The 23,015-nt window shown below is 50.9% G+C and overlaps 2 protein-coding genes across 3 annotated transcripts in view; one reads left to right on the top strand and one right to left on the bottom strand.

Moving 5' to 3' along the window:
- The window catches only part of ITPR3 (inositol 1,4,5-trisphosphate receptor type 3), a 63,913-nt gene extending 55,303 nt beyond the window's left edge, over positions 1-8,610 (top strand). The window contains exons 47-58 of one of the 2 annotated variants that reach the window (XM_081295509.1): positions 3-113; positions 190-382; positions 601-726; positions 1,171-1,343; positions 1,987-2,151; positions 2,824-3,016; positions 3,509-3,622; positions 3,697-3,824; positions 4,778-4,943; positions 5,584-5,744; positions 7,083-7,244; positions 7,779-8,610. In XM_081295509.1, coding sequence (XP_081151635.1) covers positions 3-113; positions 190-382; positions 601-726; positions 1,171-1,343; positions 1,987-2,151; positions 2,824-3,016; positions 3,509-3,622; positions 3,697-3,824; positions 4,778-4,943; positions 5,584-5,744; positions 7,083-7,244; positions 7,779-7,847 — 1,761 coding nt within the window. In that variant the 3' untranslated portion in view covers positions 7,848-8,610. The remainder of the gene's footprint in view (positions 1-2; positions 114-189; positions 383-600; positions 727-1,170; positions 1,344-1,986; positions 2,152-2,823; positions 3,017-3,508; positions 3,623-3,696; positions 3,825-4,777; positions 4,944-5,583; positions 5,745-7,082; positions 7,245-7,778) is intronic. The other variant, XM_081295510.1, reaches the window with a different exon arrangement.
- An 885-nt stretch (positions 8,611-9,495) lies between these two features.
- On the bottom strand, positions 9,496-22,604 carry UQCC2 (ubiquinol-cytochrome c reductase complex assembly factor 2). The gene is made up of 4 exons (XM_081295511.1): positions 22,431-22,604; positions 13,012-13,086; positions 12,143-12,212; positions 9,496-9,672 (listed from the first exon to the last, which is right to left on the bottom strand). Exons 1-4 carry the CDS (start codon positions 22,566-22,568, stop codon positions 9,545-9,547), a joined length of 411 nt encoding a protein of 136 aa, XP_081151637.1. The 5' UTR covers positions 22,569-22,604; the 3' UTR covers positions 9,496-9,544.
- Between the last annotated feature and the right edge of the window lie 411 nt (positions 22,605-23,015).

Below are 23,015 nucleotides of genomic sequence, written 5' to 3' on the forward strand. Positions count from 1 at the left end.
AGCTCAGCCTCAACAACAAGCAGCTGTCACAGATGCTCAAGTCCTCAGCGCCTGCTCAGGAGGAGGAGGAGGACCCCCTGGCCTATTACGAGAACCATACCTCACAGATTGAGGTGAGCCCAGAGGGCACTGGGGCTGGGCTGAGGGAGGGCCTCGCCCAGGTGTGACTCAGGGCCTGTGTGCACCCAGATTGTGAGGCAGGACCGCAGCATGGAGCAGATCGTGTTCCCAGTGCCCGGCATCTGCCAGTTCCTGACGGAGGAGACCAAGCATAGGCTCTTTACCACTACAGAGCAGGACGAGCAGGGCAGCAAAGTGAGCGACTTCTTCGACCAGTCCTCCTTCCTGCACAACGAGATGGAGTGGCAGCGCAAGCTCCGCAGTAAGGACCTGGCAGGGCAGAGCAGGGCAGGCGGCCCCCGCGCCCCTCGCTGAGGCTCCCTAGGCCCCCCTGGCACCCCACCCCCACCCTGGAGAGGGGCTCTTCCAATCACAGCTCTCTCCAGAGTGTGGCCTGGAGCTTGGAGGGCTCCACGTGGAACGGGGTGGGCAGGTGTCAGTGAGAGACCCCCTTCCACCAGCGTGCTGCACCCTCCCCAGGCATGCCGCTGATCTACTGGTTCTCCCGCCGCATGACCCTGTGGGGCAGCATTTCCTTCAACCTGGCGGTGTTCATCAACATCATCATCGCTTTCTTCTACCCTTATGTGGAGGGGGCATCTACAGGTGAGGACCAGGGGTCAGTCAGCAGGGCCTGGGAGTCCACCATGGCCCTCCTCGGGCTAGACCAGAGCCTCAGGGCCAGCCAGGCTCTGAGGGGACCAGGTGCAGACCAGGAGGAAACGCCCTGCACTGCCCTGTGGGCTTGTGGGCCATCCTGGGGAGTCAGGTGTAGCCCGAGGGACAGGCAGCATCTTTGGTCTCCTGGGAGGTGGCACATGGACATGCAGGCATACACACAACCATGTGAGCCAGAGCCTGATGTGGAGGCTACAGCTGGATAGGGCACCTCCCCTGGGCCCAGAGATGCAGGAGTAAAGGAGGCTAAAACCAGGCAATGGGAACTTAAAAGGAAAGGCTTTCAGAACCGGGAGAGCCTTGGGTTCCTGGGACCTGCGTCGGGCCGGGGTGGGCGTGCGCGAGCCCTGTTCACCCCTGCTGCGCCCCCAGGTGTGCTGGGTTCCCCGCTCATCTCGCTGCTCTTCTGGATCCTCATCTGCTTCTCCATCGCGGCTCTGTTCACCAAGCGCTACAGCGTCCGTCCCCTGATTGTGGCGCTCATCCTGCGCTCCATCTACTATCTGGGCATTGGGCCCACACTCAACATCCTGGGTGCCCTCAACGTGAGTGCCCGAGGGAGCCCCTCCCTGAGTCAGACCCGGGGCTGGCCTGCTGTTCCCAGGCCTGCTCTGCTCCACACCCCTTCTCTGTTGGAGTCCCAGGCTCACTGCAGACCAGTGGTTGGGTCCATTCTGTACCTTTTCTCTCTCCCTCAGCAGCTGGGGGAATCTGGTACTCAGAGACAGACAGACAGGAAGCACTTTGGAGCAGTGGCTTCAGGGCTGTCATGCATTGTGCTGGCTCTGCACAGCCCAAAGCCACTGCTCACAGATAGCCACCAAAATTTATATATTATGTCAATTTCTTGACATAAATAAATAAATAAAGTGTCTTAAGCAAGGCACTAACCCAGTCCCTGTAAAAGCCAGGGAGATCTTCTCTGCCCCTATCCTCCTTTACCTGAACCTCAGTTTCTTCCTGGAGCTGGAGCACCCAGGGGCTTGTCTTCTGCTCTGAGTCCCAGGATCCCATCATTTTTGGAAACAGTTCCATTAATGCCACGCCTCCCATGCTGAGCAGGGTCAGCTCCCGTTCACCACGCTGGAGGCCCAGCCTTTGATTTGAGCATGGGGTGAGCTGGAGGCAGGGGTAGAGAGTTCAGGTAGGTGGTGGGCACTGATCTTCATCCCCTGCACTTGTCCCCAGCTGACCAACAAGATCGTGTTTGTGGTGAGCTTCGTGGGCAACCGTGGCACCTTCATCCGGGGCTATAAGGCCATGGTCATGGACATGGAGTTCCTCTACCACGTGGGCTACATCCTGACTAGTGTCCTTGGCCTCTTCGCCCATGAGCTCTTTTATAGCATCCTGGTGAGCCTGCTGGGTGGGCGGGGGCTGGACAGCGGTGGGGAGCAGTTGAGGGGCTTCTCATGAGCTGCTAGGGGATCCCCAGCACTCATCTCTCTGTCAGCCGTTTTGCTTCTGGGCTGGGAGGATTTTCAGAGTCTTCCACACCCGACTCCAGCCTGGCCCCCATCTGTCCCCGCTCTCCTGGACAAGCAGGGTAAAGCCTGGACTTGGGAGCCAGACCATGGGTCTGCATGCCAGCTTGGCTGCTCCTAGCTGTGTAATTTTATTAAGTTTCTTATCTGCCCATAGTTCAGTTTCCCTATCTGTAAAATGGAGGTGACAGCCTCTACTTTCTAGAATTACTGTGAGAATGCACGAAAACAAATTAATCCTTGAAAAGCACTTAGAGTATTTCCTAGTGCATGGCGAATGTATTCTGTGTGGCTGTCCTTCTCCCTCTCTGGCTGGCATCTGCCTGCCTGTGCCACCTTCACAGTGTCCTTGGGCCACTATACTTTCATGGTCTTAGGACTCCAGGTTCCTTCCAGAAGCCTCCCCTGACAAGGCCACTCAGCTCAGTTACTCCTGCCTGAGCCCAGGCCCCACTGGCAGAGCCGGTGGGAAATCATCCAGAGCCCAGGCAGCCCTTGGGGGTCTGGCAAGGTCCCCAGGGAGATTCTCCCTGCCCTGCAGCTCTTTGACCTCATCTACCGAGAGGAGACGCTGTTCAACGTCATCAAGAGTGTGACCCGTAATGGCCGCTCCATCCTGTTGACTGCCCTGCTGGCCCTCATCCTTGTCTACCTCTTCTCCATTGTGGGCTTCCTCTTCCTCAAGGATGACTTCATCCTCGAGGTGGACCGGCTGCCAGGCAACCACTCCAGAGGTCTCAGGGGCTTCCTCTGAGGGCAGGGATGTGTGAAGGGACTGGGCCATCCAGGGCAGGACAGACCTGAGGTGCTTATGCCCACCAGGCTCCCTGCCTTTTCCTGCTGATGGATTCTGGGAAGGTCTTAGCTCACACCAGTCAGCCTCCCAACTGGTCTAGCTCACACCAATCTGATCGATGGAGGGGGAGGATAGCCTTGGGAGGCACTTGGTTGAGTGCTGAAGCCCCTTATGACCTGTCATTTGTGTTAGGCCTATATGCAGGGGCTCCCTGTGTGCCAGGCTCAGGGGTACAGAGATGCCTCCCTGCCCTTAGTGAACAGCCCAGTCGGGGCAGAGGCATGAGGACCCTGCAGCGTGGCCAGACACAGTAGGGAGCACACAGAAACAAGGGAGGTCTTCTGGAGGAAGTAATGCTGGGGACAGACCCAAGTGGCTGATAAGGCCGGGCATTTGGACTTCCTTATGACGTTGTCCTTATCCCCTATAGCCAGTCCCCTAGGGATGCCACATGGAGCGGCTGAATTTATGGGCACGTGTCACACGGACCAGGTGGACTGTGTCTCTGGGGTGGCAATGCCTGAGGCCCTCAAAGGTGAGGGAGGTATGTTTGTGGAGTCTGGGTGGGGGCTGGGCAGAGGCAGGTGGCCTGGGTCTGAGCATGCTCTCCATTCACAGAGGATGAGGAGCTGGATAGCACGGAGCGGGCCTGTGACACTCTGCTGATGTGCATTGTCACTGTCATGAACCACGGGCTACGCAATGGTGGTGGCGTGGGTGACATTCTCCGCAAGCCCTCCAAAGATGTGAGTACCCTCTGTCCCCCTCCCGAATTCATGAGGCCCAAACCCTGTCCAGATCAGCATCTGTGAAGAGTCCTGCCTTTGGGTTATAGCCAGTCAGTAGCCCGGCTCTGCTGGAACCGCCAGTGGTGGCCGCCCCCCCAACCCCGCCCAGTTCTGTGCCAGTTTCTCTGCTTTCTGTGACCGCCAACTCCAGCTGCGCTGTTCCTGAGCTGTCCAGTTCCCACCTCTGTCCCGCCCCCAGCTCACTGTAGATGCCACAAGGAAAGACCTTGGCAAACAAACTTCGCCCCAGAGCTAGGGAAGGTGTGAGTCAGGCTGTGGCCTCTGCTGGGCACACTGCAGGCCGGCAGCAGGGGTGGGGGCGGGCGGGGACACAGGGAAGCTGAGTCGGCTTCATCAGGAGGCCTCATGATTTGGCTCAGGCAGTCAGCCCTGAATGCAGTCCACCCCCAGCTGCTTGGGAGTGAGAAGCTACCTCCCAGCCAGAAAGAGCTTTCTAGAATGTGTGAGGCCAGGCATCCTGAGGGTGGGGCAGAGAAGTGCAGAGCTGATATTTTTCTTTTTTGCAGTGCTGGGGATGGAACCCAGGGCCCTGCACATGTAGGCAAGCACTTTATCACTGAGCCCCAGCCCCAGCTCTGCAGAGCTGCTTCTTCCCCTCACTAAAAGTTAGGGGCAGAAACAAGCCTAGACCTGCAGCCCCCGCTCCCTATGCCAGCCTCCTTTTGCAGGGCTCCCTCCTGCTGTCTTGTCTGGGCCCGCTCTTCCCAACTCCAAACTCAGGGCTTCTACTTGCAGTTCTCACTCCACAGAGCGGGATGGGGGTCCACTGCCATCCGTCCAGCCTCTGGGAGCCAGAGGCCTTTATTTCCCCTGTCGGTCCCCCACTACTACAGCCCTGACCTGGTGAACTTGGGGACTTCTGCCCCAGCCTCGCTGTCTCGCCTCTGCAGGAGTCTCTCTTCCCAGCCCGGGTGGTGTACGACCTCCTGTTTTTCTTCATTGTCATCATCATCGTGCTGAACCTCATCTTTGGGGTGATCATTGACACATTTGCTGACCTGCGCAGCGAGAAACAGAAGAAGGAGGAGATTCTCAAGACCACATGCTTCATCTGTGGTGAGGCCTGCTTCCTGCTGCGGTGTTGCGCAGCTGGTGGCCCAGGGGCTGGGTTGTCTTCTGAGGCTGCTGGCAGCCTCAGTTCTACCCCTCCTGTAGCCACTGGAGAGCTTGTCACAAGCGGATGGCCTGAGGCTGCCTGCTAATCCTGAAACTGAGAGCTGGCCTTGTCTGCATTAGGAGTGATAGAAAGGAATGAAAAGGGGCCCCAGGAGCCATTGCTTTAAACCTTAGTTAACAGATGAGGAACCTGAAGCCATCAGTGACCTTGATCTTCTGATTTCAGTTCAGTGCTTTTCCCCTCACCAGCCACCTGAGACTGAGGGGCAGAACACCTGCAGGACACATCCCTTACCCAGCTATTTCTGCTTCCCCTGGGCTCAGGGATTCTGGCATTGGCTCCAAATCTCCAGCGGCCACTGCTGGAGGGCTGCAGCTGGGCAGGGGAGGATCTCCATGGATAAGTGGCTGGTGCTTTAAATAGAGTGACCTAAATAGTCCAGAATGGGCTGCTGGAAGTGTTTATCGCAAGAACTAATGTCCCCACTGCCTCGAGAGGCCCTGTCCCCTCCACAAGGTGGCCCCACCATGGCTCTTGGAGGATGATGGCTTCATTCTCACTCTCTGCACCCTCCCTCAGGTCTGGAGAGGGACAAGTTTGACAATAAGACAGTGTCCTTTGAGGAGCACATCAAGCTGGAGCACAACATGTGGAACTACCTGTACTTCATCGTGCTGGTCCGTGTGAAGAACAGGACGGACTACACGGGCCCTGAGAGCTACGTGGCCCAGATGATCAAGGTGAGAAGGAAGGCTGTGTGGGGCCGAGGGGTCTCTGCCCCAGGGCTCCAAGCCAGGCTTTCTAGAGTCAAAATGGCTGTGCACCAGAGGCCCTCCAGGCCACGCACGGCTTCCCATGGCCCCCAGGCCCTGGAGAGGAGTGGCCACCTCTGATTGCACTGTGCTGGGAGGCCTGGAGGGTGACAGCTGTAGACACTTGTTGGAAGGCCAGCAGGGAGCAAGGAGCAGCTGGAGCCAGCCCTTGGCTGCACAGAGCCCTGCCAGCTGCCCACTGCTGTGAGGGACCTTCTCACTCTCTGGTGTCAGGAGAAAGCACTCCATGGCAAACCTGTCCACCCAAACAAGGACAAGTGTTGCCCTAGGCCCGGGGTTTGGTGATACTGAGCAGCTGTGGGAGTGGGAAGACTTCCTGGGGCTGCTGCTTTATGGGTCACTCTGAGGGGGACTTTTTTCTTTTTTTTATGGGTGGTTCTGGAGGCTGAACCCAGAGGTGCTCTATCACTGAGCTTCATCCCAGCCCTTTTTTTCTTTTTTGAGATAGGATTTTGCTAAGTTGCCCAGGCTGGCCTCAAATTTGTGATTCTGCTTCAGCCATCGGGAGTTGCTGGGATTATGAGTGGGCCTTTTCTAGCTTGGCAAGAGGGAGGGCAGCTTCCTTGGCCCCAGGTCATGAAGGAGTAGGGGAAAAGCTCAAAATAGCAGGCTTGGAGGAATCCAATATTGTTCAATTTCCACAGTCACAGGGGAGTGCAGACAGCAAAGATGGGAGTTCTATTTGTCTCTTGCGTCCATGGTGTGAAGGGGGCTTGGAGTACAGGTTTATCTGTTAGGCTGAGAATTCACAGCTCGCAACAAGAGCCAGAAAACTGGCTTGCTCCCCTCCCTCCCCTTTCTCCTGTCCTGGAAATGTGGCTTTGCCTGGCACGTGTCTGATGCCAGCCCTCCTCAGCAGAGCCATTTGCTCCCTCAGTTGGCCATTTGTCTGACTCGAGTCTTCCTGGGACCTGGGGTGTGTATGTCAGGAAGGAAGGAAGGAGATTCGGGCTCTGGGTGCAGAGGCCTTTGCTGTACCCTCGGGTAACAGATGGCACTGATATCAGCAAAGGACTCAGACTGTCAACAAGGCTAATGGAAGGCCGACTGTCATGGTGGCAGAGGTTCACTGCTGGCTCCCTCTGGCTGGGGAGGACCGAGGTCAATTCATATTTTCCTGTGACACATCCCTGGCAAACAATTTGTCCAGGGTGTGGCAAAAGCCTCCTGTGGAAACACTGTTTTCCTAGGCGAGGCCTCGGCACCAGGCTCAAGCCTGCTTACCCCACTGGTGGTCTCTTCCAGAACAAGAACTTGGACTGGTTCCCACGGATGCGGGCCATGTCCTTGGTGAGCAACGAGGGCGAAGGGGAGCAGAATGAGATCCGGATTCTCCAGGACAAGCTCACCTCCACCATGAAACTGGTGTCCCACCTCACAGCCCAGCTCAATGAGCTCAAGGAGCAGGTGTGTATCTGCCCTGCCCTGCCCTGCCCAGCTCTGGGGTCTGATGGAAGCCCAGCCATAAAGTGGGTGGGGAGCCAAGTGTCGCAGCGCCTCCCCAACTTGGGATGTGAAGGTAGATCCCAAATATTCCTTTGTGAATTGGCTTGGGGTCACCCCTGCCCCACGACCCTGGAAGACAAAGCCAAGTGGAAGCTTGGGGCCCTTCCTGGTCCGTCCTCCTCCTCCAGCAGCCAGTTCCTCCCAGGGTCAGCTGGTGAAGGGGTCTGAAGCACCTTAGATGTCCCCTCGCCCAGAGCTTTCTCCTCTGCACCTGGCAGTGACTGCACGATAAGGCAACGCCTCCTCCAGTGTGGGGTGGTCTCCCAGCTGCACCAAATCAGGGGTTTGTGACACACTAATTGAGAACGAGGGTTTGAAAGCTGACATCTGTGCAGCACCCTGAGCGGCCCTGGCCTGTCACCAGTGTTGAACAGCAGCTGGGCCCACAGTGGGAGGGGCGCTGGGCGGCCTGACCAGGCATCTGTTTAACCCCAGATGACAGAGCAGCGGAAACGCAGGCAGCGCCTGGGCTTCGTGGACGTCCAGAACTGCATGAGCCGCTAAGAAGAGCCGTGGAAGCCCCAACAGGGGATCTTTGTCGCTGGAGACTGTGTCTGGGAACAACACTGCCCCTTCCCTTGGGTCAGGTGCCTGATGGGCCCGCCAACCTCTCGAGGCGAGGTGCCCACCCAGCCTCCTGCTCCTTCTCTGCCAGTTGCCCCCTCTAGCCCAGGCTTTGACCAGCAGGAGGGGAGCCTAGAGCTGACAGTCCTGCCTAGAGCCCATAAGAGACTCGGAAATTCACCGGGACTCAGTTTACCTTAATGCCTTAGGGGAAGTCCTTGAGACCTCTGTTCCTCAAAGCAATAACTGACATTCCTTTGTAGTCCTCTTTGCGGGTTAGCAGTGGGGTCACCTCTTTATCTCCAAGCACTACATTTTGGTTGCTGCCTGCCTGTGCGGGCAGTGGTAGCAATGCTGTTCCTAGCAATTTTAGGGCTTTGTTATTTAACTTATTCCAGGTGTGTGTCCAGCCCAAGTGGCTGCACGGCTCCCCCTGTGCCTTGATTTGCTGGGACAGTGTGCAGACCTCACAACCCTGTCTGGGCGGCCTGATGACTCAAGGATGGACGGCCTTCCTCCTGGGCCTCACCCTGAGCTTCCTGGGGAAGTTGTGTGCAGGGGACAAGGTTGGACCTGTGTGAGTGGCTGTTTTTTGACTGCTTGTTTTTTCTCCTTTTGGTGTAATGTTTTACAAAGCCTTTATCCCAAGAACTAATATGTTAATTTCCTTAAATAAATTAATAGAAATCTAGTCTATTGAAAAGGATGTGTTTGTTGTACTCACTTGGGGACTATGGGGATTAACTGGCAGAGGACAGGAACATGATCTGTTCTCTTGGGCTTCTAGGAGATGCTCTGAGCGACATCTGTGATTTCTAAAAGGGCTCCCCGGACAAAACTATATTTCTGGTTTCCACTGGGATTCTTTGTAACTTACTCTGTGTATTTCAAAACACCCCAAGGTCTCTAGGAGCCCAGTCCTGTTTTGTACCTAGAGGGGTGCTACTCCCTGCCTCGCCCCTCCTCTCAGCAGTGGGAATGGGAATGTCTACTAGTACAAGCCAAGATACCCTGGGGTAGCACAGCCTTCTGTCCATAGCCTGCTGGGCCTCTTCCTGTGGCCTTCCACGGAACCTGTCCTGTACTGAATCACAACCTGAGGCTCCACCTGGCCATGGCGTGTCGAGACTTTGCTGTCCCTTATGACGACTAAGTATGCGGGCCAGGGGCAGAGGTTTGTGCTCCGTCCTTCTCTGAGCCAGCGGGTACACACAAGATTCACATCTCTTGGCTGTCCCCCTCCCAGCTGCTGTGTCTGCAGCACGATGCCCTTTTAGATATTTGCTGCTGGTTTTGGCTTCCTCCCAGCAGCTCCTATAACAACAGGGAAACTGAGAACCCCACTGGGGCCACCAGACCTGCTGGCAAGGTGCAGCTCCCAGGGCTGTCAAGAAGCACCTATGTGGAGGCCTTGCCAGCCCCCTCCCAGGCCCAAGAGGGACCTGCACTTCCTCTCCCCAGGAGCCCTCCCTCCCCGTCCCCTTCTGGTGGACACTCACACAGCATCTCTGCTTGGGCAGAAACCTGCCTTACTATGGAGGGGTCTTCCTTTTCGTGACAGCTGAGAGAGATTTCCAAATTGTGGGTAGGGGGAAGTTGGGTGGTTTTATTAACAATGGTGACATATGAAACTCCACTTAGGTACGTGGGCGAGATAAGACCCGGGCCCAGGTCTTGTGCTTCTCCTCAGGACTCTTGGGGGCAAACTTCTCCTGCAGTTTCTTCCACATGCCCTTATTCATCTCCTTAAACTCTTCCAAAGTGTCTGCACAAGGAGGTAAAGAGAGAGAGAGAGATGCTGAAGTCTACAACTTGACTATGTGGATGGCCCCTCGTGCTTTCCCCGACAAGCACACACTGCTTCCACAGAGTGTGTTCCTAAAAAGAGAAGTGTGGACCAGCCTCTGAAGGCCAGGTTACATGGGATTAATAAGGAAATGACTGCTCATGGTGACTGAGCATAGCACACACAGTGGCCACCTGTGCCTCTTCACCCTCAGAATCTAAGCAGGGCAAGCCTGTTCTACAGAAGGCAAAGAAATGGTACCGTAGTGTCAGCTATGCAGCCCGTGACTTTATTGCCACACCTGCCTACTCCACATAGACCTTGCTATCGCCATACTTCAGAGTGGAAACTGAGGCAGAGGGAGGATAAGTAACTCGCTCAGGTCACACAGCTAGGAAGTTGGGCAGCTGAATCCAGCCCTGGAGGTGTGGGTCCACTGCATGCTGCGGAGTGAACAACATGGGGAGGGAAGTGGACTTGGACCCGAATCCCTGACTGTCATTGCCCTCCGGGGCCCTCAAGCAAATCCCTGAACCCTCTGAGGCTCGGGTTCCTGATCTATAAAATGAGGACAAAGCACAAACATCAAAAGTTGTAAGGATTAAAGAAATACTGGAGGCAACGACTCTAAAAGCAGGAGGGCTGGCGAGAGCTGGGGGGACCCTTGTTTGAGAAGACCCCCCCCCCCAAACTCACACCTAGTAGAGTCTCGGCCTTCACACTGTTGACTTTTTGAACCGGGTAATTTTTTTTTTGTGGCTGGCTGTCCTTATGTTGTAGGATGTGTAGCAGCATCCTGACCTCTACTCACTAGACGCCATTGTATCCCTGCTCTCACCAGCTGTGACAACTATTCTCCCCCAGCAGAAGGTCCCTGGTCTATGGTGTCTTCATGACTGTTTCATGATAACTAGTTTCACCTGTATTTTAGATTTAGGTACCCTAATTCCCATAGTATGCTTGGACTCTCATAGTCCAAATTTTCATCTGTTAACAAAGCTTCCAGAGAAAAATAATTTCTTTTTTGAACAAAAGAGGCAACATAAATATTCATTACCATTTGTGGTCAGTGGGCTCTTGACTAAATTGGGACATGCACTATGCTTCAGCTGTGAGTACAGCCTCTCCCCCGGGGACTTTTGGTGACACTGCAGGATCCCTGTCCACCTACATGGCTGCTGGGCCCTCAAAGTCTATCACTATTCGGTGCTACAGGTCTCTTCTTGTCCCATCAGAAGAAACATTTGATAAGCTTACTCTAAAAAGTTGCAACAAAAATATGAGGCTTGCCTGAAAACAAATTATCAGCAAATTTCCTAGGGCCAAATTCCCCGCCAGAACAGGCTGCAGCTCAGCGGGAAGCGGCATCTCCCAGGCCTTGTTTCTGCCTGTGGCCCACTCGGAGGCCTCCTGAAGGCTAACAGGCAGAGGCAGGGCCTCTGGAACTTATTCCCATCCTAATTTCAAGCTCAAACTTTGCTTAAGCTCTCTGGGCCTTCATAGTGACAGTGGGCACCTGGTAATTATATGGACAGGGACATAGAAATAAATTTAGAAATTAGGGGAAAAAATGCCAATAAAGAGATTTTGCCTGGTCAAAATTATCTTGATTTTTCTGAGAGTCAACACACAACAATCAGCAGGTGACACTGCCAAATTTTAATCTGCTGCAAAGGGTAAGAGTTTTCTAGAAGGTCAAATCCCCAAAACTTAGTTTCTGAAAGCTGCCAGAAGAGAAGGAAAAAGAAATTTCTAGAGTACTAGATGGCAAATGTTTCAGGGCCATGCCCTCCCAGAAAAGGTTAGCCTATTTTTGTATATAATATCCTTGGCAATAAAAATAGTAATTTTCCAGTACCTGCCTACTTTGACCCTGGCTCCCCCGCCCCCACCTCCTTTCAGTGACAATGGATATGGGGAAGTAGGGAGGGGCTGGGCTGGGCAGGGGGTTTCCTTTCTTGTTAACTGGGGTCTATCAATAACTCCAAAACATACAGTCGGACCCCTATCTAATCCACAGATTGTGTCCCCTGGGTCAGATAACTCATAAGCGGATATCCCCATACACGTTTATTGAATGGCTTTTTGTTTTAATTAAAACCCTCATTGTTTATAAGACCCCCTTAGGACCATAAAAATAAAATTATTTTCCTTCCATCCTGATTTCAATGACTTCCATTTGGCAAATAAGTATTCCCCTGCTCTCTGCTGCCCAGCTTTGAAATTAACAGCACTAAAGATAGATTTTCTTTTCCAAATCATGTCTTTGACCTTTTTTACATTCTATAGCCAAAAAGCGTGGGCCCTGTAGCTTCAGAATTTCCTCTGGGCTATTCCACAAAGGCTTTCCATCACCTTGGCTTTGTCTTATAAATAATTCCTCTAGGCATCTCAAACTCAAAAGAATCACTTATAAACCAACCAGAAAGGGTAACTGTGCTTTCAATACCTGTGGACAGGATCAGTTTGTACTCTTCCACAGACAGGCCACTGAAGGTAGTGTCTCTGGGGCGGGGGTACTGGCACAGGGGCAGGAGAAAGAATGGAGGGAGAAGATTAGTTTGGCAGCACACCAGCTTTGCTCTCTGACCACAGTTCATCAGGGCCCTGGACATCCAGAGGCAAGAAGAGCAGCGCCACCTTGAGGTCAACACTAGTTCTTTCTAGAACCAGAAGGGTCCTGAGCAGGCAGCTTGAATGTACAAATCCCCTAGAAAATGCATTCAACTCCTTGGGTGAGGCCCAGGGTTCTGGGTGGGGCCCCTGAATCTGCTTTTCTAACTCATTCCCAGGTGATGCTCAAGTTGCTGCTCACGGATCACATTTTGAGTAGAGAGGATTTAGAGAAGAATGTAGGCTTTCCATTTGGCCATGTCTATTTGTGGAGTTACTGAACATATTTTTCAAGTCTGGGAAAACCGTACTAAGTAGAATTCAACAGTAGTCACATCAGGGCTGAGCAAAAGCACAGCTCTGTCTGCTGGGGCTTTCCCAGCCACCCCATCTTCATCACAGAGTGTGAAGTATCAGTTCCATCAATGTGGATGGGAAAATACGTAAGAGATCCAATGGCTGTCACACACTCCCAGGAGCACACAATGGCATATAAAATATATGGCTGTTATTCATAATTTAAAAAAGATTTTATTTAGGTGACCTAAAACCTCTACTAGGCACCTTTGTTAGCCTGGTTGAAATTGCTGGTTACATTTGAAAGTAGGAAAACCACCATTCTTTACAAAACATTGTATAATCAGATTTTCAATGTTCTTGGCCCACCAACAGAGGCTGGGACGTAAAAGCCCGCAGCCGACTCACCTTGTGTTTGTAGTAGTTTGAATGGAGTCGTGCTAAGCTCTCGTACATCTGATCACAGGCCTCAGGCTCTGCAATCTGAAAGACAAAGAGGCCCAGAGAAGTGAGCACAGGAGTCCAGCCCCACACAGGTCTGTACCTGGAAGGAGGGCCATAGGTAATGAGGTATTCATAAGAAGCTGCCTGCAGTTGGCATAGCCTCTCTGCTCTGTGGGGAGCACACCTGGTCTATAGCTCCTGTTGTTCGGAGTCACCTTTCTGGAAGAAGGGCTCCACCTCATCAACTTCCCAACCTCAGAAAACCCCCATCAATTGACCAGCAAACAAACATGTGCTGAAAATCTGTGGCTAGTGAACCCCTAGGCCAGCACAACAAAAACCCTAGGCTCGGAAAGACAAACTTAACAAAGGGAATGCCAGGGGCAGTGTGGACTCCGGGAATCCTGAAGAGAGCCTAGCAGGAATGAGGGAGGCCTCATTGATGGAGGGGAGGAGGTTAGGGAGGCAGGATGCTGGGTACACCGCAGACCAGTCCAGTCTACCTGAGGTCTAGGCTGAAAAAAGAAAGCTTTTTGCATTAAACCTTCAATATGAAATGTAGTAAATAGAGATTCTTTAATAAAGAAGAAAATACAGATTCTTTAATGAAAGACAAAAAAAAAAAATCACCTTCACTTCCACTGGTGGTAAGTGGAGCTCCTGAAACTATGAGGGAAACCTGCAGGAGGCAGGATTTCAGATGGGACAGTTGAGCTGAGGGGGCCCAAGATGGAGACTCCAGCTGGGCCCTGCCAGAAAGGAGATGGTCCAGGACAAAGGCCTTGAGGACAGAGGGGAGAAATTACAGGTCCTCTGGGTGCCTGAGGCAGCGGTGCCCCTGCTGGAAATTCCTGGAAAGATAGGCAATGTACTCAGGAAAAGAGGATTCTCCCTTCATAGCTCTTTTAATCTTCCCATTCCTCTATCTTTGCTCCTATTTATCTATATAGTTCCTTACATTTTTTTTTGGTCAAGAATTGTGAAAGCTCCCTAAAATAAAACTTTCTTTTATATTTTTTCCCAGAATTCAAATGATGGATTTTTCCTAACTTGCATTCTTTCTTGAAGAAGACAGTATATGAATAAGTCAGGAATTAAGTGTTTTTTTAATAAGGCCGCTCTGCTTCTGCCTCTGTGTGCATGTCAAATGAGGTTCCACTTTACAGCAAATAAAGACAGCCCATCATTTCGTTCCGCCCGACCCACCCTTGGTTCAGGCTACTCAGTCAGGAGAAAGCCCAGGAAGTTGCAGACAAGAAGGATGATGGCTGAGCACTGGACAGTGTCTCCTGAATAACAATCAAAGGCAGGATCTGGGTGTACAAAACTGAGCGAGGTGTGAGGCCAGTGTCTGCCAGTAGGCATCTGGGTGGGAAGGGCCAAGAAGACAGAAGTGGGCAGCCACACCTTGGAGGAACACCTTTGGCACATTAATTCTTCAGGAAGCACACAAAGCCAAGGGCCTCTACAGACAACAGAACTCCAGGTTTGGTGCACATCTGTAGCCAGCTGCTTGGGAAGTACAAGCAGATGAGGTTGCAAGTTTGAGGCCAGACAGGGCAATTTAACAGCCCTGTCTCAAAATTTAAAACAGCGCTGGTATTGTAGCTCAGTGGAACGCGCTTGCCTGGCACGGCAGGACCTGGGTTCAATCACTAGCACCACTTTCTCAACACCAACACGTACTTTAAAAATAATAATTGCCACATTCCCTTTATTGCTCTCTATCTGAATACATGTATTTTTCTTTGGCAAATCCATTAAGAGTAAAAGCATAAGGCCAATTTGCCCCATGATATCTTCTAAGAACAAGGACATTCTCTTATGTGACCACAGCTGGATGATCATACTGAGGACACCTGACACTATTATCTAATCCTCTGTCCACATTCCAATTGTGGCCAACAACTCCATCCAACTCTTGCAGAGCAGAGGGCCCCCTACTGCATTCCACTGTCATGCGCCTCCAGCCTCCTTTCATCCGGGACAGGTCCTCAGTCCTCCTTTGTCCCCATATGTTACCATTTTTGAGGTAGGCTGGTTGACTTAACCTTTCTTTTTAAAGAAAAGATAATAATAGCCCCTACTTTCCAGGGTGGTGTGGGGGTAAATGAGGTAATGCCTGGACTGTTCTGAATTCCAGGCCTGGAACGCTGGTGATGGGGTAGTGTTTGTTACCATCATTAGCAGTAAACAGACACAGGTCCCTACCTCACAAACTAAAAGGGGAAAGAGGCTGTTCAGAACAACCCTGGTGGTGGTGCATAAAGGGGGGGTGTATGGGGTGCCGTGGGCCTGCGCAGGGGGCACCAATCCTGCTGGAGAGCCAAGGGAGAGGTGCTAGAGAATGGCCAAAAGGTACCAAGAAGAAAGGGTGCACTCCAGGCAGGGACCAGGTGAAGCAGGAGGCAGCAGTCAAGGGTCAAGGCAGAAGGGCGTGGGTCAGAGTGGCTGGTGCACACTAGAGTACTGCGCTGGAGGAGGGAGTGAAGATGGAGGAACCATGGAGGCCTTGTATGGACCTGACCCAGACAACTCCTGGTGGGCCACTGGGTACTCCATGGTCAGACCCGAGAGGCTCATGACCCCTGCTGTCTGAATGAGCAACTGTCAGCTGCTCTCTGATGGCCACTCATATGCACCTTCCTATCACTGTCCCAGCCCAGCACTCGGGAAAGGCATCCCTCGCTGCCTGTCTTCTTCCAGCACTTCCGGGGTCCCCATCCCCCGCTTCCTGATCAAACTCATGTTCCACCAGATCGGTGCCTCAGCAATCTTGATGGCGGCGGAGGTGCCCCTCTGCTCCTCCTTCAACTGCTCTGCTGGTGAGGTGCCAGAGGGCTGCCTAGCTCCTTCCCTCTACACTTTCAAGATGCTGAAGAAGGTGTCATCCTTCCCACTTCTAACTGGTGGCAGTGCAGACAAGAGGGACGCAAGGGGGGAGGGTGCATCCTTACAGATAGCTGTTCCTGTGAGAGAAAACTGCAAGAAGGTCTAAGTGCAAAAACAGAGGACCCTCTGGACTCCCTCAACCTCTTAAAGGTCATCAGTGTCTTCTTGACAGTTGACATAATGCCTGGAGCTCAACTCATTATCTGAGAAGGAGCTAAACACCTCCGAGTCCTAAAAATGGACTTGTCATCCAATGTACCATTTGAGGTTAGAAAGTGCCTACATGAAGCTTTAAAAGTAGCTCAGAGGAGATGATGGGACTTTCAGGTATACCAATTTCTAGAAGTTCTTGTTGCCTAAGGAGAGATGGAGCCATGGCCATGGGTCCACAGACACACTAGCCCCAGGTCAGCAACTAAACAAGTCTCGTTTCCTACTTAAAAGGCTATCAATGGTCCAGAAGCCTTGCCACACACATACATCTTACACTTTATTCAGACTCTAGCACAAACACTCCTGAATTTCGAAATATACAGTTTTCTGGTATATTCTGTACTCTTATAAGTAGTCTTATTGACAAGGTTTAAATTACCTGGTTTTGCATTCACACCTAATGAGATTACAGACATTTTTAGGACTAATAGCAGTGCTGGGTCTGAAAAAGGTAGCAGTAGGAACATTATGAAAAATTCAGCACTGCTCCCTAAATGTGAATAAAATAGATGTTCAACTGACAAAGTGTCCTTTATAGCTCTGTTTTTGCTCCTTTTGCATTTCCCCTGCTCAGTCGTCAGTAAATTTCTCTTTACCATATTAAACTTTTATACATACAAATCTACATCAGTGCCGCAGGCACTGATTTCGATTTTCAAAATTGAATTTTGGGTGATGACAGCAATTGGTACAGCAGACCCTATTCAGTCACACAAAGGGACACATAAGCACTTTTGGGAAAGGGTGTTGCAAATTGCTTTGCTAATTAAGGTAGAGCTGGATTTGGTCCAGGAGGATCTATGAAAAAAAGGTTTTCATGACTTGGTAATGAACTTCTGAAATGAGTTCATTCTGTTATGGAGCTTACTCCTTTCAATTCAATTGGATTATCTATTTCTTGAGTACCTACTATGGAGAAAATATTCTGCTTGGGGACTGTAGGGGACACAAAAAAGACCTAGCCTTGGCTCTAGAGAAAGCCGAGAGTCAAGTTGAGGATAGAAGATGCATATACATAAAAAAAATCAGCCATGCCCTGGTTATGTGGAACTAAGTGGTACAGCTACACAACACTGGCACTACATATCTGGGGGTGGGACAGGAGCTGTCGCCAGGCCAGGCTGACTGGGCAGGTGGGTGGGAGGGATGGAGTTAGATCACAGCATAGAATAAGGGGTATGCAGTCCTCATCTCTGGACTTCAGCCTGAGTGACCTGTGGATCAGAGAAGTGACTGGGAAGACAAGGCACAAAGAGGCTCAGGACAAGGGCCAAGGTAGGCAGGGCTCTTAAGTGGAATCCAGGGAGGACTTTAAGGGCCTGAGATGCCACAAAATTCTTCTTAAACTTTGTGTGTTTGGGTTTTGGGCGTGTGGGGTAGAGTGGCTCACAGGTACGAGTCTCCAAGGTTAAGAACCACTTGTGTTACAGCCAGTTTAGGAGACAATGAGGACACCTTTGCTGGGGCTTCTGGTGGGGTGGTGAGAAGCAGGGCTGGAAACAGTCTGGACCCTTGGACATTAAGGATCAGAGGGCACTGAAGGCTCACAAAGTTGCCTGCCACTTGTCTGGGAGGCAGCAAGCAGATGCTAAAGCTCTTTTGAGTAGTGACCACCCCTTTAGGAGGTGCACCTGCATCTTTAAAGATGCACAGATGAACAGAGCTTCTTGGTCTGAATATTATCTTACTCATTCTGCCCCCAGAGTTGGAAGAGAAAAATGACGGAAATGGTTCCATTAATTCCTAGAGATGACTCTTTTCACAATCCTACTTTGTAGTGGGCTCAAGATCTAACTACAAACAGCATAACCTGTTCTTAGGCCACTCCTCAAAAACCTGACTTCAGGGGCCAATATATAGGAGTGAGCAACACTGAGATGGCTTCACTACAGCCAGCACGTGCCAAGCAGCTGGGGGATAAGTTCCCTGCCACTTTGAGATGTCAAAGACTAGGCTTCCATTGGATAGCTACAGAAAAACCTTTAAATTCTCCTTTGAAAAGGTGGAAGTATCATTTATATTGCTAGAAACTCAAGACAAAGTTTAACTTCTTTCAAACAGCACCAATTATTTAATCCTGGATACAATACAACTGCAATGGCTCACCTAGCAGGCACGCCCTCTCTGGACAGCAGTATTTCCGGGCTGTCCCCAGGGCTGGCCCGTGCTGAGGTTGGTGTGCAGTAAAGATCTTTCCGGAAGCTGCTTGTGCGCATAATAAACTCATTAGAAAGATCTGCTCCTTTCCCTGTTGTTAAGTCAACAATCACAGTTGTTCTGCCACCTTCTCCCATGTTGTGATTCTTTTATGATGCTCTCAGTGCTACAGGGAACATGTATTCTTTTAAGGAAATTGTATTTAAAGGGGGCAAAACCCATAAGCATGCACTTTGAAAACTGAACAATAAGATAAAGGGTGTAAGAGGTGTTACATGTGCTCCAGCTTCCCACTGCTACCTCCCTTCCTGGTGGGTCAGGGTGGACCATGAGACTCCCCAAAGGGCATTCTGAGGTGGAATAAATGGAGGCAGCGGTATTCGTGAATTATTGTATTCTAGTAGGCCTGTCTTTTCTTCACTGGTGTCCTACTGAGGTCCATCTTTCTTCTCATCCACACTGGGGAGGTAGTAGGTGTGGCAAAGAAAAGCAGGTGGGCAAGGGCAGGGAGATGTTGAATTTTTTTTGTCTAAACTAACCGTGGACCAAAATGGTTTGAGCAGGGAATGAGGGGAAGGCAGAGGCCTGCTGCTCATGGAACAAGAGACTGTTCTAGCAAGATATAACTCAGGAGAAGTGGCAGCTGAAGAATGGCCAAGCTCAATGGAGACACTGCCAGACCAGTGCTAGGACACCTGGCCCGTTTCTTACTTGACCAGCTACAGGGGGACCCCAAGTGGTTTATTTTTCTGATTTTGTTCCCTTCTCTATAGAATGGGAATAGTAGTAGCTACCTCAGATGGCTACACGAAGGATTAAATTAAATCTCTTTCCATGTCTGTACCTCTGAGTTACACAGGAAGTCAGGGCACCAAGAAGAGGCCTGCCTGCTTCTTTCCTCAAAAAGATTGCTTCAACAGAGCTGCCCTCCCCAGGTGCAGTCTTCTTCCTGGCAAGTGGCATAACCAAGGTGGGGGGGGGGGACACATACCTCCACTTCCTGCCAGTTTCATGAAGAGTCAACCAGAACCACCTTTCTTTCTCAAGGTCTTTATATATGACCTGGGGGGTGTCAGTGAGTGTGTCTCACAGTACTGTTCTCAACTCCAGCAAGGGGCTGTTTTCTCCAAAAATGATCACAAAGATTTACTAAGCCCAGGCGCATTTTTCAGGTGACATCAGGATGAGGTACTATGACAGCAGTTCTGAGTAATGTGCCTGCTGCCATCATGATGCACTGGTTCACTCTACCAGGAACGCATTCATCAACTGCTAAGGAACTATCAGCGGAGCCATGACTTGCATCTGGAGCTATGACTCAAATCTGTGTGGGCCTTCAACTGATCAGGAACTGTCTTCCTGGGTGATGTTTAACTCCTGAAGAGAAAGCTCTCCCCTCCTTGCTGGCTGCTCTTACACTAAACAATCAAATAGATGACTGTTATACTCTTGCTTCCCCAGGAATCTAGCCTCTGACTGCCCATCTATAAGATCTTTGTTCCTAAGGATTAGGTTGTCCCTCTTATGTAGTTCCTGCAGTACCACATGAAAGTTCCAAACTGATTCTTTTTTTTTTTTTTTTGGGGGGGGGGTGGGTAACAGGAATTGAACTCAGGGGCACTCAAGCACTGAGCCACATCCCCAGCACTATTTTGTATTTTATTTAACAACAGGGTCTCACTGAGTTGCCTTGCTTTTGCTGAGGCTGGCTTTGAACTCACAATCCTCTTACCTCACCCTCCCCTGCTACTGGGATCATAGGTGTGCACCACCACACCCATCCCAAACTGATTCTTAATACTCATGACACAGAAATAAATATTCCTTCTCACTCTTCACTATTTCTTTCCATCTAGTTTTGAGCCATAATCAATTATTTATTTATTCAGACATTTAATGATTTTTTTTTAATGTACCAAAAACCATACTACCCATTGAGGGTAAGGGAGATAAAAACGGCATCCTGGGGCTCGGGATGTGGCTCAAGTGGTAGCGGTGCGCTGGCCTGGCATGTATGAGGCACCGGGTTTGATCCTCAGCACCACATAAAAATAAAGATATTGGGTACACCCAAAACTAAAAAATAAACATTTTAAAAAAATGGCATCCTTTCTATTCTCAGGAAGTTCACAAAAAAAATATATAGGGAGCCAGTGAAACCTAGATGGTGTAAGGATCCTGAGCGCAGCATGACCCTCTCCACCTCCCAGAAGTCCTGGGCTAAACGTTCCATCCATGCCACAATTCAAGCAGTGTGCTCTTGCTTCATTAGGTGGCTGGTTTGGTTCTGTATAGGGCTAAGGTGCAGAAAATCATGTCCTGTTTTGACAGGCCAAGCTCCACAAGTCATTTCTTCCAATTATATGTGTTATATATCTCACTTCATACCTCTGACCCCTTGCCTGAGTCCAGGCTCAAGTATCCCATGGCCTACTTGACATTTCCAATTGGAAGTCAATCCACTTGCATCTCAAGTTTTATGTTCTAACGTCAAACTGGTGATGTTCTTGCCACACCCCACATGTTCCTCATCTAGTCTTTCCCACTTTAGTAAACGACACCCAGATGCTCAGTCCAAAAAAATAAAAATCTAGATGTTGACCCTTGTCCTCTCTTTCCTTTTACCTCACATGGGATAAGATAAACAAGTGAATAAGTCCCATTGACATGATTTGCACATTACAACCCAAATCCTCCTACTTCCATTTCCTGGGCTGCCATCTTCATCTAAGCCACCTCCATCTCTTGCCTAGGGTCCCAAAGTGAGTTTCCTTCCAGCCTCAGTGTTTTAGTCCTTGCTCTCTATAATCCCATACAACCAAATCAACCTTTTAAAAAAATGAGTAAATTAAGATCCAGGTATGGTGGTATACGTTCGCAATCCCAGCAACTTGGGAGACTGAGGCAGGAGTATTGCCAAATTCAAGGCCAGATTCATCAAGTTAGCCAGGGCATGGCTCAAAAGATTAAAAAAAAACAAAACGGGGTGTGGGGGGGCGCTGGACTAGGGAATGTATGTAGTTCGGTGGTAGAGCACCCCTGGTTCAATCCCCAGTACTGGAAGAAAAAAAAGTAAATTAGGTCAAATCAATTCCAGACTAAATGTCCCCAATGATTTTCCCTTCCCTGTGATAAGACCTAACTCCTAATCAGAGTCTTTAAGAAGCTCTAGTGCATTGCTCCTGATCACTTTGGACCTCAAAATCTTACCAAAGTCCACCTCACTCACCACTCTCCAGTCATCTGGGCTTTCTTTCTGTTAACACGCCCGTCTAATTTCCTTCTTCCCAGGGCCTAGAACACCATTCCCTGCCAAGTGCACACCATGGCTCACCCTCCTTCCTTAGGTCTCACCCATGTGCCACCTCCTCAGAAAGGCCTACGGAGGCTAATATTACCTTTATCATGCTACCCTATTTTATATCCATCACAGTACTTGTCTGAACTGTTTTATTTAGGTCTACTTGTTCACTGTGTCCTGAACTAGATTGTAAAATCATGAGGGTAAGATCCTACCTAATTCACTGTTGTCTCCCCAGCACTCAGGATAGTTTCTGGCACATGGTAGGTGCTCAATGCTGTACTAATGAATGAATGAAATCCAGAGCACAGCACCAACCTGGATGAGAGCAAGAAGGCCTACTACTCACAGACAAGGTCCTGAGTAGAGAACCCAAACCTGCTGCACAGGCGTACAAGGGCTCAGGAAGGCAGCAAAGGTCTAGTGGAGATCATTGGGGATCGGCTAAAAAATGTACACATTACGAAGTAACCGCACCATATTATGAAAACTGCATCACCACCTGAGACAGGTGCTGTGGGGTTTCAAACCTGATAGCATCTTGAATCACGTGGGGGACTTGAAAAATACCAAGGCCTTACCCCCAACTATTCTGATTCAATAAGGGCATCTGAATTTTTAAAATCCTCCCTCGGTAATTCCAAAGTGCAGCTAGGTGGGAGCGCTGAGTGGAAAGAGGGGGCGCTTTGCTCCTAATTCCAGGGCTTCAGTGGACCGCACATGTGCTCAGTGGGAGGAACGCGCATGCGCAGGACAGCCACTCTCCCGCCCCTGGCTCGTCCTTTCCTCCCCTCGCCCCAACCGTCTCCCGACCGGTCACCTGAGTGTTTTCTCCCTCCCGAAAGGCCTGTGCTACCCGCTGCCGCAGGTAAGCGCCCAAGTCCCGGCCCCGTTTGGTCTCGTCCACTGGCCATTCCTCACAGAGCTTAAGGAAACGGCGGTAGCGGCTAGCCGCCATTTTGGGCGCCGCTTGTCCCCGCCCCTAGGGGAGGAGTCAGCAGGCCGGCTGGCGCTTGCGCACTAAAACTCGCCGGTCTGCCTGCCCCGGTGGGCATGCGCAGCTCTGCGGTGGCCCGCCGCTCTCCGGGAAGGGGCGCTGCTTCCCTGTTATCTGCAAACTCAACCAATTCAGTCTTCGTTCTCCTGGAACTCGCCCAACTCCCAGGGGCGAGGCAGACGCGGAGTACCCTAGGGACAGCTTTTCTTTTCTTTTTCAATGACTGCACAAGCTTGAGACTAAAGAACTGTCCTCAGAGACCTCTGCTGTTTTGCATAAGCGAATACATTTGCATGTAAATACAGGTTGTTATTGGATGAAGATGTGTTTGAAGTTAATCTCGTAGCGCACACATGCTGTTCGTCCCCCTTCCCTTCTCCTCACTGCCCCCTCATCGGTCAATACCAC

This window comes from Spermophilus citellus (assembly GCF_964194105.1).
Source record: "Spermophilus citellus genome assembly, chromosome: 5".
NCBI classification, from domain to species: domain Eukaryota; kingdom Metazoa; phylum Chordata; class Mammalia; order Rodentia; family Sciuridae; genus Spermophilus; species Spermophilus citellus.